Below are 14,706 nucleotides of genomic sequence, written 5' to 3'. Positions count from 1 at the left end.
AGAAATGACATAGATGTTCACATACAGGAGGCTTACAAGACCCCAAATAGACTTAGTTAAATAAGAAGTTTTCTGAGTCATATCATGATCAAAATGCCTAATAGGGAAGATAAAGAAAGAATATTAAAAGCTGCAATAACTAAACACCAGGTCACATTTAGAGGCAAACTAATAAGGCTCACTTCTGATTTCTCAACTCAGACCTTAAAATTAAGGAGGGCCCAGAATGAGATATTCCAAGCCCTAAAAGAAAAAAAGTGTCAGCCAAGGATACTATGTCCAGCAAAACTTGATTTAAAATTCGAGGGTGAAATAAAAATTTTCCAATCACCAATTAGACTAAAAGAACTCATGAGCACTAAGCCAGCACTATAAGGAATACTCAAAGATAAATCACAAACACAGGAACTAAAACACAATTCCCAAAGCTCCCAAACAAAAGAAGTTCAATAGAATGATTCACTAAATGAGAATCAAGACAGGATAAACTATAACAAAACAAGAAAACCCATAATAGCAGGAAACACTTATCCATACTAATGCAAAATGTTAGTGGTTTCAAACTCCCCAATTAAAAGACACAGATTATCAGAATGCATCTATTTACAAGATGCATCTGTTTACAAGAGATTAATCTTATAGGCAAAGACTTCACAGGCTGAAAGTAAGGGAATGGCAAAAAAATACTCCAGTGCTATGGTTCAGGTAAAAGAAGCAGGAGTAGCTATTCTCATATCTGACAAAGCAGATTTCAAGCAAAGATTAATCAGAATGTAAAGGTCAGGCGAATGTCAGAGGAAAAGACCACCAAGAGACTGTCTCATGCAACAGCAAAGGGTTTATTGGGGGTCCAGCATGCTGGGGCTCCAAGCCTACCTCGAAGAGGTAAAGAGCAAAAAGCCCCGAGAATAGCTTGAGCAGAGCTTATATACATTCTTTGAAAAGGGCAGGGACTTCACATATAGCATAACAAATCACCTCACGCCGCGGGAAAATCAAACAACAACTCTAAAACATGATTAGCACATTCACTGGAGGGAACAAGTTAGGTAGGGGTGATTGGTCAGTACAAAAGGGGTATTCCTTTGAACTGATTGGTTTAAGCCAAGAGGGGTGTACGTGCTGAACTACATGGTTTCCCAACAGGTTATCAACTACCATAAACTACTGGGAGGGTTATCTGGCATCCCAGGTATTTCCCTGTCTCATGCTGATTGGGGGCTGCTATGGATCCCCACCTAGCCTGACTGAGTCAGGGACAGCTGGCGCAGCAGATCTCTCCTGTAGATAAACAACTTAGCAGGGTGGGAATGTGCCTAGGAGTGCTCTGTGGGTTTTTCCAAGGACAAAGGCCATGTCCCTTCGTTGGACAGCTTTGCTCTGAGATAGAGGCTGGCTTTTCAAGAAGAGACACAGAAGTTCATTATATCCTAGTAAAGAGAACAATCCCAACAAGAAGATATAATAATAGTAAACATTTATGCCCCAAATTTCAAAGTCCCCAGTTACATGGAAAAAACACTCCATGACATTAAATCTCACATATATCCCAAAACAATAATATCTGATGATTTCAGTACACCCATATCGCCAATTAGACAGGTCATCAAAACATCAAATCATAAATATATTTCCAACCTATACCATACTATAAATCAAATGAACCTAATTGACACCTACAGAATACTCCACCTCTTTCCAGCTGTGCATGGAACTTTTTCCAAAATAGATCATATTCTAGACTACAAAGCAAATCTTAGCAAATACCCCCCTGTTGAGAGCCACAGCCAAGTAGGAATGGCCCCTGGCATTTTGCCAGAAGTAATGGTTGAGAGGCAAGCCATTAAGATGATAATTAAGCTAAGCTGTGTATAATTGCTGTGACTGGATGATGCTGGATTGAAACAGGCTGTGTATTCAATTGTATATAGACCCCTGCTGTCTGGCAATAGGGGCGGCTCCTGCTGCCTCAGGCGCCTGCTACTTTGGAGTTCCCTTGAGTTGAGTTCTCCCGGAGCCCGGTGGAGGGTGAGAGAGTTCTGGTTGGTGTGTGGTGTCCCTGAGAGGGCTTGGGTGGCATTCAGGGGAGTTCGGAAATAAAGTTTGTTCCTGCTTGAGTGGCTCCTGATTTTGTGCCCAGCCAGACTGCAGCACCCCGCCCCACCCCCCCAAATCTATATAATACCATGTGTCTTATCAGATCATAATGGAATGAAGCTAGAGTTCAAGAACAAGAAGAATAGAAACTTTAGAAACACCTGAAGGTTGAATGATATTCTAAAATGAAGAATGGATCAAAGAAGAGGGGAGAATAGGGATCAAAATCTTAGAAATGAATGAGAACAGATATAACATCAAAATCTCTGGGACAACGTGAAAGCAGTTCTAAGAGGAAAATTTATAGCATTGAGTACCTACATTAAAAAAATAAGATCCCAAATAAATGATCTTATGCTCCATCCCAAGGCCTCAGAAAAAGAACAAATGCCTCCAAGCTAGTAAAAGATAGGATCAGAACTGAAATCAATCAAATTGAGAATAAGAAAACAATACACAGGATCAATGTAATGAGGAGTTGGTTCTTTGAAAAGATAGACATCTGATAAACCCTTAGCCCAACTAACCAAAAGAAAAATAAGAAAATGAAAATAAACAAGAGATGAAAAAGGAGATATCACTACAGACCCTTCTGAAATCCAGAGCATTATCAGGACCTATTTTGAAAATTTATACTTCAATAAAATGGAAAATCTGGAAGACATTAACACATTTCTAGACATATTTGACCCACTCAAAATGAATCAGGAAGATAAAGAAGACCTAAACAGACCAATATCGAATAATGAAGTTGAAAGAGCAGTTAAAAGCCTCCCCCAAAAAGAAAAACTCGGGATCTGACGGATTCTCAGTTGAGCTCTACCAGACCATTACAGAAGAACTAACACCACTCTTCTTGAATTATTCTACAAAATTGAAAGAGAGACAGTCCCAAATACTTTTTATGAAGCCATTGTAACCCCAAACCAGAGAAAGACACATCAAGAAAAGTACAGACTGAGATATCATTGATGTTCATACATGCAAAAATTCTTAATAATATATTAGCAAACCATTCAGAAACACTTCAAAAAGATAACTTACCATGATCATGTGGATTTCATTACAGGGATGCAAGGGTTAGTTCAACAGACATAAATAAATAAATGTGATTCATAACTTAAACAGGAAATCATGTGATTGTCTCAATAGATGCAGAAAAGGCCTTTGACACAATCCAGCACCCATTCATGTTAAAAGCACTGGAGAAGCTAGAGATCAAAGGAACTTGCCTCAACATTATGAAGGCCATTTATGACAAACCCAAAGCTAACATCATACTACATGGAGAAATCTAAAAGTATTCTGAATTCAGAAAGGGAAGGCTGTCCATTCTCATGGCTCCTATTCAAAACAGTCCTCAAAACCTGAGCCAGAGCAGTCAGGCTCAAGATAAGCTTTCCTTTCTGACAAAATGCCTGAGATGGTCAACTTATGTGCAGGACAGTATTTTGGCTCAAAATTCTGAAGTTTCAGTCCATAATTTTAGTCCATTGCTTTTGGGTCTGTAGGTACTGCCTCATGGTGGGAGTGTGTGTTTGAGCAAAGCTGCCCACTTCATGTCAACTAGGAAGCAAAGAGATAGGAAGGAGCTGGAGTCCCAGTATCTCTTTCAAGGGCATGTCCTTAAGTCACCTAACTTCTTTCCACTGGGTCTCACCCACAAAAGGCCCCACCACTTTCCCATAGTGTATGCACTCAACTCCTGGGCCTTTGCAGGATGTTCAGAGTCTAGACTATAACACTCCCCATGGGATTTGTACCTGCTTGTTTCCAATAGTGAATTACTAGAGTATTAGTATCTCAGAGTTTCCATGGGAGTCTGTTATCAAACTTCCTGAGTTGTGAGTGTATATGAAAGAAGAGATGTCATTTTAATGTATAGTTCTCTCATGAGAAGAGTGGAATATATTTTTGCTTGAGTCATTTGTATTCTGGGTATATTTCCTTTTAAAATTCTGTGTGCATTTGATTTTTCTTGCCTTTAGTCTTTTTCTAATTGAGAGATGTGTGTGTATATATACATTAACCTTTTGTGATATGAAATGGAAAACATTCCCCCAGTTTATTAGCCTTCTGATATTTCTCCTGGAATTTTTTTTTCTAAGCAGATTCATTTGTTTGTTTTTTAACCTTTTATATAATCCAGTAGTATAAATTTTAAGCAAACATAACATCAAATATTAGAATTAAGAAAAGGGCCTAGGGAATAATAAAGATGAAGCAGTTGCTATAGAGAGCTAGAGAAAACGGTAAGGCCATTTCAACAGCTGTATTTACCTATTCATCTAATATTTATTGAGTACTTAATTCGTGTCAGAAACTGTGCCCAGAAGGGGAAAGATGTGATTATCGGAATCAGATTTAGTCCTTTAAAGTTTACAAGGATGATGAGTGTCATCAAGTAATCAAAAAATATGTATTAGAAAGTTATAGTTGGGTAAGATTTTAATGCATTCTCTTCCATGATATAATGATATATAAGTATTTTATTTAGGGAAATGAGTGGAAATTGTAGGGAATTATGGCATACAGATGTAAATTTATTTGGAGGAAGTGGAGAGAAGAGCCATCTAAGTTAAGGTAATATCCTGTTTCTGTGGGAAGTACTGAGTTTAAGAAACTAAAAGAAGGACATTGTGATTGAAGGATAGAAAAAGCATGATGAAGTGGAGAGGTAGTTGGGGGCAGATTTTGTAGGCCTTGTAGGTAATGATAAGGAGTTTTGAGAGCTGTCATGTTAAGAATAATGAGATGCCATAGAAGGGTTTCTAATAGGGGAGTTGCTGGATGGATGAGAATAGATTAGATGTAGTGAGTACAGAGGCTAGATTGACAGAAACAAGCAGATAACCTACCTGGATGGCTGTTGTGGTAGTCTAGGACAAGGGAATATGGTAGATTGCACTTGGCTACAGAGTGGAGAATCTAAGGGTTTGAAGAATATTTCAAGATTGACTTGCTGGGTTTCTGGTTTCCTTTATAGGCTAAAGAACAATAGTCGAGAGTAGGATATCATAGTTGTAAGACAACCAGGTTTGGTGAGATAATGATGTTTATTTTGGTTGCATAGTGTTTGAAGTGTAGTTGAGGCAAACAAAAGCAGATATCATGTCAGTAGTTGAATATATTGGCTTAGGTTTTAGCTCCAGATATGAATTGGAAGGTGTCTGTTAATATGGCAGGTAATTAAAGTGGATGGCCTGGGTCAAAAGGATAGAAAGAGGAAAGTAATGGCCTAGAAGTCATTTTTTAAATAAACTTGAAGATTTAGGAGCACACACAGTGTGAAGGAACAACCAAAGAAGCTGGAGAAGAAAACTAGGAAAGTATGATGTCATGATGGATAGAGAAACAGGAGGCATGAGAACAGTATTCAATAACGTTGACTTGTCACGACAAGTAAAGGCAGACTAATGCCCATTGGATTTGAGGTGACCTTAGAGAGTGATGGGAGTGAAAACCAGATAGAGCAGGATTGAGGAACAAATATCTAGAAGAGTGGAGGTAGTATTTATAGGTTTTCCTTTTAAGACACTTGGCAGAAGATGAGACAGAAGGGCAGTTGCTAGAAAACCATGAAAGGGTCAGCATAGATGGAAGAAGGGATAGATCCATTGTTGTGAAAGGAAGGGTTTCTGTATGTTTTGTGTGTTCATACTTGGAGGCACAACACTCAATCTCAAGATAACATGGAAGATTGGTGGTTTGAAAAGAAGAAAATATTGAAAATAGACTTTGGGAATAAGGTGACCACTTGAATCATTGATACCATTTGGGTCATTCAACAGTGGAGTTAATGCATTTATAGTTGAATACATTTACTCCATTAGTTTACTTTAGCATCCTTCTCTGTAGAAAATAGATGGTTGGATGCATCCAGAGTTCATGTGGCTTTATGGGTGCAAAGAAAAGAAAGAGCAGCAAGAGTGTAGTCAAATAATAGATTGTGGGAAATAATTGGCTATGGTTTGGATATAGTTTTGGTGTTCTCCAAGGTTTCATGTGTTAATAATTCCTATTGTGAGGCATTAGAAGAGAAAACTTAATCTGATCATAGCGTTTAAAAGTGGGTCCTTTGGGAACTGATTAGAATTAGATTAATTTATTAGGGTTGAGCTCCCATGGTTGAGTCCTGATGTTTTATATGAAGAGGGAGAGACCACACGTACACACACACACAAACACACACGAGCTTTCTGTCTCTTGATGCATGATGGATGCTGTGTGGTGCCTCATGACTGCCAGCAGGAAGACCATCACAGATGATTTGAGCCCTTAAATCTCCAAAACTGTGAGCTTTATTAAATACCCTATTCTTCATAAGTAGCTTGTTTCAGATATTTCATTATATTCATGAACAACTGACTAATCTGTAGTTCCAATCATGAAGAAAGTGAAGAAAAGCAAGGGCTAATGAATTGAGAAGAAATGTCACAGATTAAATTAATAAAATTCCTAGGAAGTTGAGGAATGAATGGTCACAGTGGAAGTGCTTGATTTTAGCAAGTAGAAACGAGACCAGATACAGTCAGAGGGGGTTCTGCAAAAACCTATCTTGAGAAGTGATGTACTTAAATGCCATCTTTAATTTTGGAAAATCTGTCCAAATCTGACCATGGCAAAGCTTAGCAGAGAGATGTCAAGCAAAACAAGAAGAAGTAGGGCTGTCCTTCTCCTTGGTTGGGCTGATGGAACAGGTCCCAACTAATTAAAAGGTTTTTGGAGTTACTGCCATTCTCTTAGAAGCTATGAGCCATGATGATTCTTCAGGACTAGGAACTCCAAGACGGCTCCATTCAGTACATGACAACTTACATGACTGATGTTTTTTATAGTCCATTTATCATAAAAGGGAATGGGGTCTTGCTCTTCTATGGTTATTCATTATCAGAAAGTTTTATGCTGCTACTTTCAAGTACTATTGATACCTTCCTAGTGATGCATCAATATTCTCTCGTATTTTAACCAGTGTCTTACATTTGTTAGAGTGTGGCAAGGGCTATCTATAATCAGTGACTAGAACAGAGGATGCTAACTGATGCAGAATCTAGACTAACTTCCTGTGTGTTCCCTTATGGGGTTATAAATAGTAATAAACAAAGGCGAATGCATGGATAAATCTATTGAGAATCACATGAATGCTGTGTCAAGATATCAGTATACCTATGTATCTGTATTATGTACAAAACCACCTCTTTTCAGTTTATAGTGGGAATTGAGAAGCAAAAGTTCAGTGGGATGAGTAAGAAAACAGAAATGGAGAGATGGATGACTGGGAAGTTGTTGCAAAGGGACTTTTCCATGATGAAATCCATGAACTCATCATTTAGAGAGTTGCTGGGAATGGGAACTTGTGAAAATGACTGAGTTCATCAAACTCATTTGAGAAAAAGTGGGGAGGGCCTCAGCCAGCAACAGCATCCTAAATATTTAAGGTCATGGTCTGTTTTAGCTTTTTCGCTGCTATGACTACCAGAACAACTATAGAGGAGGAAAAGTTTGAGGTCCATTGTGTTTTCAGAGGTCTTAGTCCATAGAAGCCTGGCTCCATTTCTCAGGGCTAGAGGTGAGGCTGAACATCATGGGGGGAGAGGGTGGTGGAGGGAAGCAGCTCAGGTCATGTGATCAAAAGACAGACTCCACTTGCCACATACAAATATATACACCAAAGCCACACCCTACCATTTCAGTTAATCCCATCAGAGATCAGCTCTCTGATTAGGCTAAGGCTATAATCCAATCATTTCTCCTCCACACCTTCTTGGATTGTCTCACATGTGAGCTTTGGGGGGGGGGGTACCACATCTAAATCATAATATGATTTATTGGATATGGAACATGAAAAGCACCAAAATAGTGAGGCCTGGGAAAATGGGCTGGAAAAAAAAAGCCAGATATTGATAGGTTTCATCTTTCTCTAGGTAAATCCCTTTCAGATACTGGCTGCAGGCAGGAAGAAATTGTTTCATCAAACCTAAAGTGATAGCCTCTAGGAAACACTATTCTCTTCTAAGATAACTCTTCTCCAGGTGCTGGCCATGGACTCCCAGCCCCCAAACTCAAATTCCTGAGTGTCCAGACTACTGACATGCTCACTAAATCACCTACAACCTATAAAAGCCCAGTCCCCTCCTTTGTTCAGTGGCTCATTTTCCACCAGGAAAGGGGATCCATTACCATAGATGTCGTTCTGTTTCTGAATAAAGGCTGAAATGATCCATTGAAGTTTGCATCAGGCCCGGTCTGATACATGGTCCATTGTGTTTTCTAGTTCTGAGTTGGAAATATTTGATTCAGATACTGATGTGGTTTGCTGTGGTTAAAAGATATTATAAAACTAGTAGAGAGACATGTACAATCCAGATGTTTAGACAGTACCTGCTGTCTATATAACCCAGTGTAAAATGAAACCTTTTTTTTTTTGCATTTATGCATACAGTTTACTAAAAGAATAGGAATTCATATGAATTGCCTGGGGTTCCAATCAAATTTAATGCTGATGATCACCAAAAGTGCAGGTCAACTTGTGGTTATGCTTGGAATCTTTGGAACACAAAAAGCTCTTATGTGCAGACATCTTTGTTTGCCTTTCATTTATCATCTGGAGAATAATGTTTTCTTCCATTGACCAAAGGCGAATCAAATCAAGGCATTGTTTTGTAATACCCTAGGAGACAGATTCAAAGTTGCCTGAGATTCTTTCTGCATAAACATTTTGAACTTTCTAAGGCAGAAATTGACTATCACTATTGTCTCTGCTTGAAAAATTGGTGAATCTAAATGTCCACATGATTGGGACCAGGTCCTCTGGAAACCCTTGCCTTGGCTGCTTTTTGGGATAGATGTTAGTAACTGTCTTATCATGAGAGGTGATCTGTGCACTTTCCCATTTGTAGGCTGGTGATGTACATCGAGAGGGACAGCAGAAAGACCACTCCAGGCAAGGAGCAGCAAGGCAGTGGTGAATACCTCTCTAGATGCCTGGATCTTCTCATCCGTCACATCGTGCAGGAACTGCCAACAATCCTCTGTAAATTGTAGTCTTGTCCTTAGGCCCTCTTGCTGCTTACCTTTCTGTGACTTAGCTTTTAGGCACTGTCTTATCTGTTTTTACAGGAGAGTGCAATGACACTCTCCTTAAATGTAGTTTCAAGATTTATCTGTCTTTATAATTATTTGGCATTAGTGATATTTTTGAGATGTGAGCAGGCTAAATGTTACATTGAGGTGTTATCTGAGGTAATCTGGGAATTTTAGAAATAAACAGAAGGAAACATGTTAATTGCTTAAAATTGGACTTCTATGATTATTGCAGGTAACTTCTCAAAAGTTATTCCTGCCTAAATCTGAAGAAAATAATTTTCTCTTAAGGTTAGCGCCATAGTTGAGCACAGTGGCACATGCCTATAGTCCTATCTACTCAGGAGGCTGAGGCAGGAGGATCACTCAAAGCCAGCCTCAGCAATTTAGCAAGGCCCTAAGCAATTTAGTGATAATTGTTTCTAAATAAAATATTAAAAAAGGGCTGGGGATGTGACTCAGTGGTAAAGTGCTCCTGGGTTGAATCCCTGCTTACCCCCCCCCCCACCCCCTAAAAAAAAGAGTAGAGGCATAAATTAAAATTGATAAAAGAACTTGAACATATATAGAATTTAAAAAACTGAAATGTCAAAATTTAATATTAAAGAATTTTGACAGTATTGGTTTAAAGTTCAATGTTTAAAGATGTCTTTGGTTTGAAAAACTATCCTTAAGGTAAAAATATCTGATAATGATTTGTAAAGAATGTTTATTACAATTAAATCACTTTTTTATTTGAAGAAGTTTAAATAAGGAAAATGTATGTGTAGTTTAAATCCCTTTGCATGCTTTTCCAGCAGATGTAGCTATTAACCAAAAGTGTTTAAAATATAGTTTGCTTCAAACTGTTACGATAAAGTATACTTAAGAAATAGAGATTCAGAACTTCAAAATAATGAAAATATCTTCATGATCAACTGATAATAACTTTTTGCTCTTTACTAAAACATCAGGAGAAGATTTTTTTTTTTTTCAGTTGGTAGCTGAGTTCAGGGAGGTGTTTGGGAACTGATCTCTTTTTACTATATATATCCTTTGGTTTTTAAAAGTCATGATCCATTATCTGTTCACTTAAAAATTTAAAGTAATTTTTCCTATTTATAAGAGTAATAAGCGATCATAGTTGAACTTTGGAAAATACAAAAAGATTTTCTAAAACCAGTGTGTAATAGTTATTTGTAAATTCTATTTTTAATTCTAGATGAGAGATTGAGTTTATTTGATAGCTTTTATGCAGAATATTACATTCTGTCCCTAGTGGCCATGGTGTCTTCTAAACTCAGTACCTGTGAATAAAAAGAACACAGGTCATACCATTTAGACCCATTATTTGGAGATTAATTAGTAATCAAGCAATGACCATGGGCACCTCCACGTGTGATCTTTGACCTCTGCGCCTGCTCTGGGATGCTTCACAGGTGACATTCTCAACGCCTTGGCTAATGTCTCTGGTCGGAAACACCCATCCACAGTTCAAGCAAAACAGCTGAAGATGTGCCTCCCCCTGATGCCTGTAGTACTTCACCTCGTCACTTCTCAGGTACCGTACCATCATTTTAGGGAAAAGAAAATATAAATTGGCTCACTTCTTTGTAAACTGAAGCTGAGAAACATCAATTCAGAAAAAACATTTTTATTTGTGTCTTGAACAAAATTTGTTCATGGTTTTCGGGATTTAATCTGTGGAAACTCTCATCACACACAGGTATTTCGACCTCAAGTTGTAACAGAAGAGTTTCTTTTCAGTTATGGAACTATTCTTGTGAGTAGCACTTAAGTTTTTCATGTTCTTACTCAAAATGTCTTATCCTTCTGTTTGTGGAATTTGATGTCAATATGAGGTAATTTAAAAATTCTTGTGGCATTTATTTGTCTCCAGGGAAGTGACCTTTTTATATTTTTAATCTGTTGACTGTAATAAAATTTGACATTTGGAGAAAAATATATTTACTCCTGATAATGTATTTTGTTCAGAGATCACCCCAAATAGGGTAAGTTAGTCCACAGAAATACTTTCATTGATTTTGGTATTAAACATCATGAACAAATTTAAAATAAAATGGTGAACATGGAATGCAAAGAATATGTACTCATTGTTATTCATTTAGGCTTACATTGTCCAATTGTGTCACATCTTTTTGTGTTGGCATTTCTCTGAGTTAAACTCAGCTTAGTTTTTTCTTTAATTTTGATGTCATGACATAGGTAGAAATGAAAACTAAATCATTGTACTATCTTTTTGTTTAGGATATAGTTTTGAGTTATCTTTTCCCTTGTGTATTGTAGTTACAGTGTGTATTGTTGAATAAAATGAGAAAGCTGTACACAAAGGAAAAGCCAAGGTACTTGTCAGATAGCATCTCCAGTCTGACTTTGATACTTGTAATAAACTGAACTGAGATTTTCAAAATGCCACAGAAGGATCTAGTTAAAATGAAGTAGGCATCTCAGCTTTATTGTTATTTTGGAATAAAGAAATTACTGCCACCCACAAGTGAGAATATGATTTTCTAGAGGTTCATCATATGGTGAAGTATGATGTTTTTAAGTACAAGTGTTGAATGGATATTACTGACAGGAAACAGTGGGTTCTGGCAATGCAGTAGAGATCATTTTGTGTTCAATTTCAAATCTTTATCATTGTAGTCTCTTGAAGCCCAGATTCTATAAAGTATGTGGTTTTGGTAGTTCACTGGTGAATTTGCAAATTATTAATTACAGTGGTCATCTGTAGACAACTATCTTTAACTTGCTTTTTTATTGGCTCTTTTTAAGTAGAATATGGGTACCATATTAGCACGATTATAATTCTAAGTGTTTATAATCCTGTTGCACCAGCACATCGCTGTCAAGAGTAGTTTTGTTCTTTATAGCTTATTTTGGAGTATTTTGGCATCATGTTTGTTCAGGTACAATTATCCTGTGTTCTTTCTTCTTCCTTAGTTCTTTTTTCTGCCCACAGTACGTTCTCAAGGAATTAACAAGTGTCTAACCTAAAAGTCTTTATAGACTTTCAGGTATTATACCTGTTCCTTGCAATACTGTGTCCAAAGAAAAGGGAGTTGGCCACCTTGAGGAAGGGAAGTGTGGGAGTACTCTTGAGTATTCTGTAGGGTCATCTTAGTACATGGAAAATAACTTTCCTTGTTCAAACATCTCATCATGATTTTGAGAAAAAAATTTTAGCCCTATTCCCTCCCCCTCCCATTGTAATCTCACCCAAATAAAGGGAATTTAGAGAAATGAAATGGAGATGGGTCTTTTGGCTCTGTTCAGGTCATTTTCCTTGTTTGAATCATGGCTAGTTCCAGAATTTTTTTTTATTGTTATTGTATCTTGTTAGCTTTCCCTGATTTTCACCTTTCTTATACTCAGTGTTGATGGCATTGATGAAATACTACTACAGAGAGTAAATTATTGATGGAAATTCAGGACCTGGATTTATTTTTTCTTACACTTCTTGTGAATTTATTATGAACTCTTGAGAGTTGGACATTGCTTCTGTGAGTTAATTCATAATCTTTTCAAGATGTCATCAAAACTGTTACTCAAGTGATAGATAATGCCCTATCCATGTCATAAGACATGGGCAACTCATCAGACACCCTACTAGAAGTAAAACCTCTGGAGTTTTCTGCCTTAAAATAATTCTTTTATAATTTTGATTAAGCAAAGAATTCCTAAACATATATTAAAATTGGGAAGGGGACATGGGAGGGCTATACAACTGTGAATGTTTTGTAACCCAGTACTCAGCCCAGTGGCTTGAAGCTTTCCAGATCACAGTGTTTCTTTGGGGCTGGTGACATGAGGAAGTAGTCCATTCATGTTTGCATCCATAGCATTGTACTTTGAAGGCCTTATTAGTCCATCTGGAGACAAAAAATATTTTTAATATTTTTTAAAATAAAAGTGGTCGTTACCATGTAGCAGGTATGTTATCATTTTTATATTTTAAAAATGTGCCTTAATTAAGGTACACTCATTCGTAGTGTACCTTAAGAGCTGTGTCCAATAGCGACAAGATGTTCCATTGAAGCAGCTCTGCAGGAGATGCTGGCCTGCATGAGGTGGGCGTGGAACAAGCCATCGATGTCCGTGTGATGTCCACTGTTTCAAGGGTCATAAGGAGCAAGATAGAGAGGGCATTGGAATTGTGCTTCCCACACTGGGTTCAGTTTGCATAAAGGCACCGGAGCACAGATTGCCTGTTTGACCTGAAGGCATTTATCTTTGGGTTTTGTTTTATTTTTATTTTTTTTGGCAGAAAAATTCTATACTAGTATATGGAAATATGACTATAGAAATTTGCATTTTGTAGGCCCCCCCCCCCCCTCAAGTGAAACAAGGTTTTGGTCTTCTTATATTTTAGATAGACTGCTGTTTGGAAATGGTTTAGGAGGGTACTCTTAAACCAATATCAAGCTTTCAAAGACTCTGGGCTAAAGAGTACTACTTAGCTGATAATTGCTGTTTTCACTTCTTATTGGTAGAAATGAACAGTCATCATAACTTTTTTTTTTCTTCTTCAAGTTTTAGTAGTCAGTCTTTGGTGAGCTGCAAGGAGGAGTGTGCATTTCATACTTGTTTTGGGCCTCCATTGAACTGGGTTTGGAAATGGGAGATAATGACAGAAAATAGGGAACTTACCATGTATATTAACCTAATGTTCATTGTATTTCTTGGTCTTTTTGAAAACACGCTTGATTAACGAGCTAAAGAAAAGGATTTTGTTGTATTTTCGTCAGTTCTGGCCCTTATCAGTTTATAAAAGTACATAATGTGTTAATTATGTATTTCTATCAAAAAAGGACACACTTTGTGACCTCTGTAGATTTTTTATTATCTGTGAATGTTGGTTTGGTAGCTTTTGGCTTCTGTTGTAGGTAAAGCAGAGATGGAACACTCTTTTATTTTTATTTATTTTTTATTTTTTTAAAAATTTTTTTAGTTGTAGATGGACACACACCTTGATTTATTTATTTTTATGTGGTGCTAAGGATCGAACCCAGGGTCTCACACATGCCAGGCAAGCACTCTACCACTGAGCCACAGCTTCAGCCCTCTTATATTTTTAAAAGAGATAATACAGCTTGCATTATTCTCACCCTGAATACATGACTGTTTGTCTTAATTGAGCTCTCCCTCAGACTTGTACATCTCGTTTATTTTCTTAGTTTATATACTTTGACGCTCACCTTGATGACTGTTCATATCTTCTCTCCTCGAATCTCCAATGCCTCCTAACCCATTCTCTTACCTCATTATGTTCTATTACACTAAGAATGAAGTATATTAAAAAACATTAAAATTGGTAAATTAATGAAATATCCAGTAGGAATACTTTTAATTAAATAGGAGAAGTATAAAGAAGTTATATAAGAAACCCATAATATCATCATGTTGATAACCCTCATTGACACTGGAAAAAAGAAAAAGAAATGTGTGCTTAGAAAATCCCAAGAGTACAGAAAAGGAAAAGTGGCAGCACACCTCCCATCTTGGGCTCTGAAAGAAACTGATGCC

At 37.3% G+C, this 14,706-nt stretch overlaps 1 protein-coding gene across 5 annotated transcripts in view; it reads left to right on the top strand.

Annotated features, from left to right (window-relative positions):
• The window catches only part of Ulk4 (unc-51 like kinase 4), a 536,812-nt gene that overhangs the window by 176,453 nt on the left and 345,653 nt on the right, over nucleotides 1–14,706 (top strand). For all 5 annotated transcript variants that reach the window (XM_046437488.2, XM_046437490.2, XM_046437489.2 and 2 more), the window contains 3 exons: nucleotides 8,997–9,130; nucleotides 10,599–10,720; nucleotides 10,886–10,942. In XM_046437488.2, the coding sequence (XP_046293444.1) occupies nucleotides 8,997–9,130; nucleotides 10,599–10,720; nucleotides 10,886–10,942 (313 nt within the window). The remainder of the gene's footprint in view (nucleotides 1–8,996; nucleotides 9,131–10,598; nucleotides 10,721–10,885; nucleotides 10,943–14,706) is intronic.

Source organism: Marmota monax, unplaced genomic scaffold (assembly GCF_021218885.2).
Source record: "Marmota monax isolate L192 unplaced genomic scaffold, Marmota_monax_Labrador192_F-V1.1 WCK01_AAM20220418_F8-fsc00021, whole genome shotgun sequence".
Taxonomy (NCBI): Eukaryota; Metazoa; Chordata; class Mammalia; order Rodentia; family Sciuridae; genus Marmota; species Marmota monax.
Note: the sequence above shows the minus strand (reverse complement) of the source record. Positions and strands in the feature narration are given on the sequence as shown.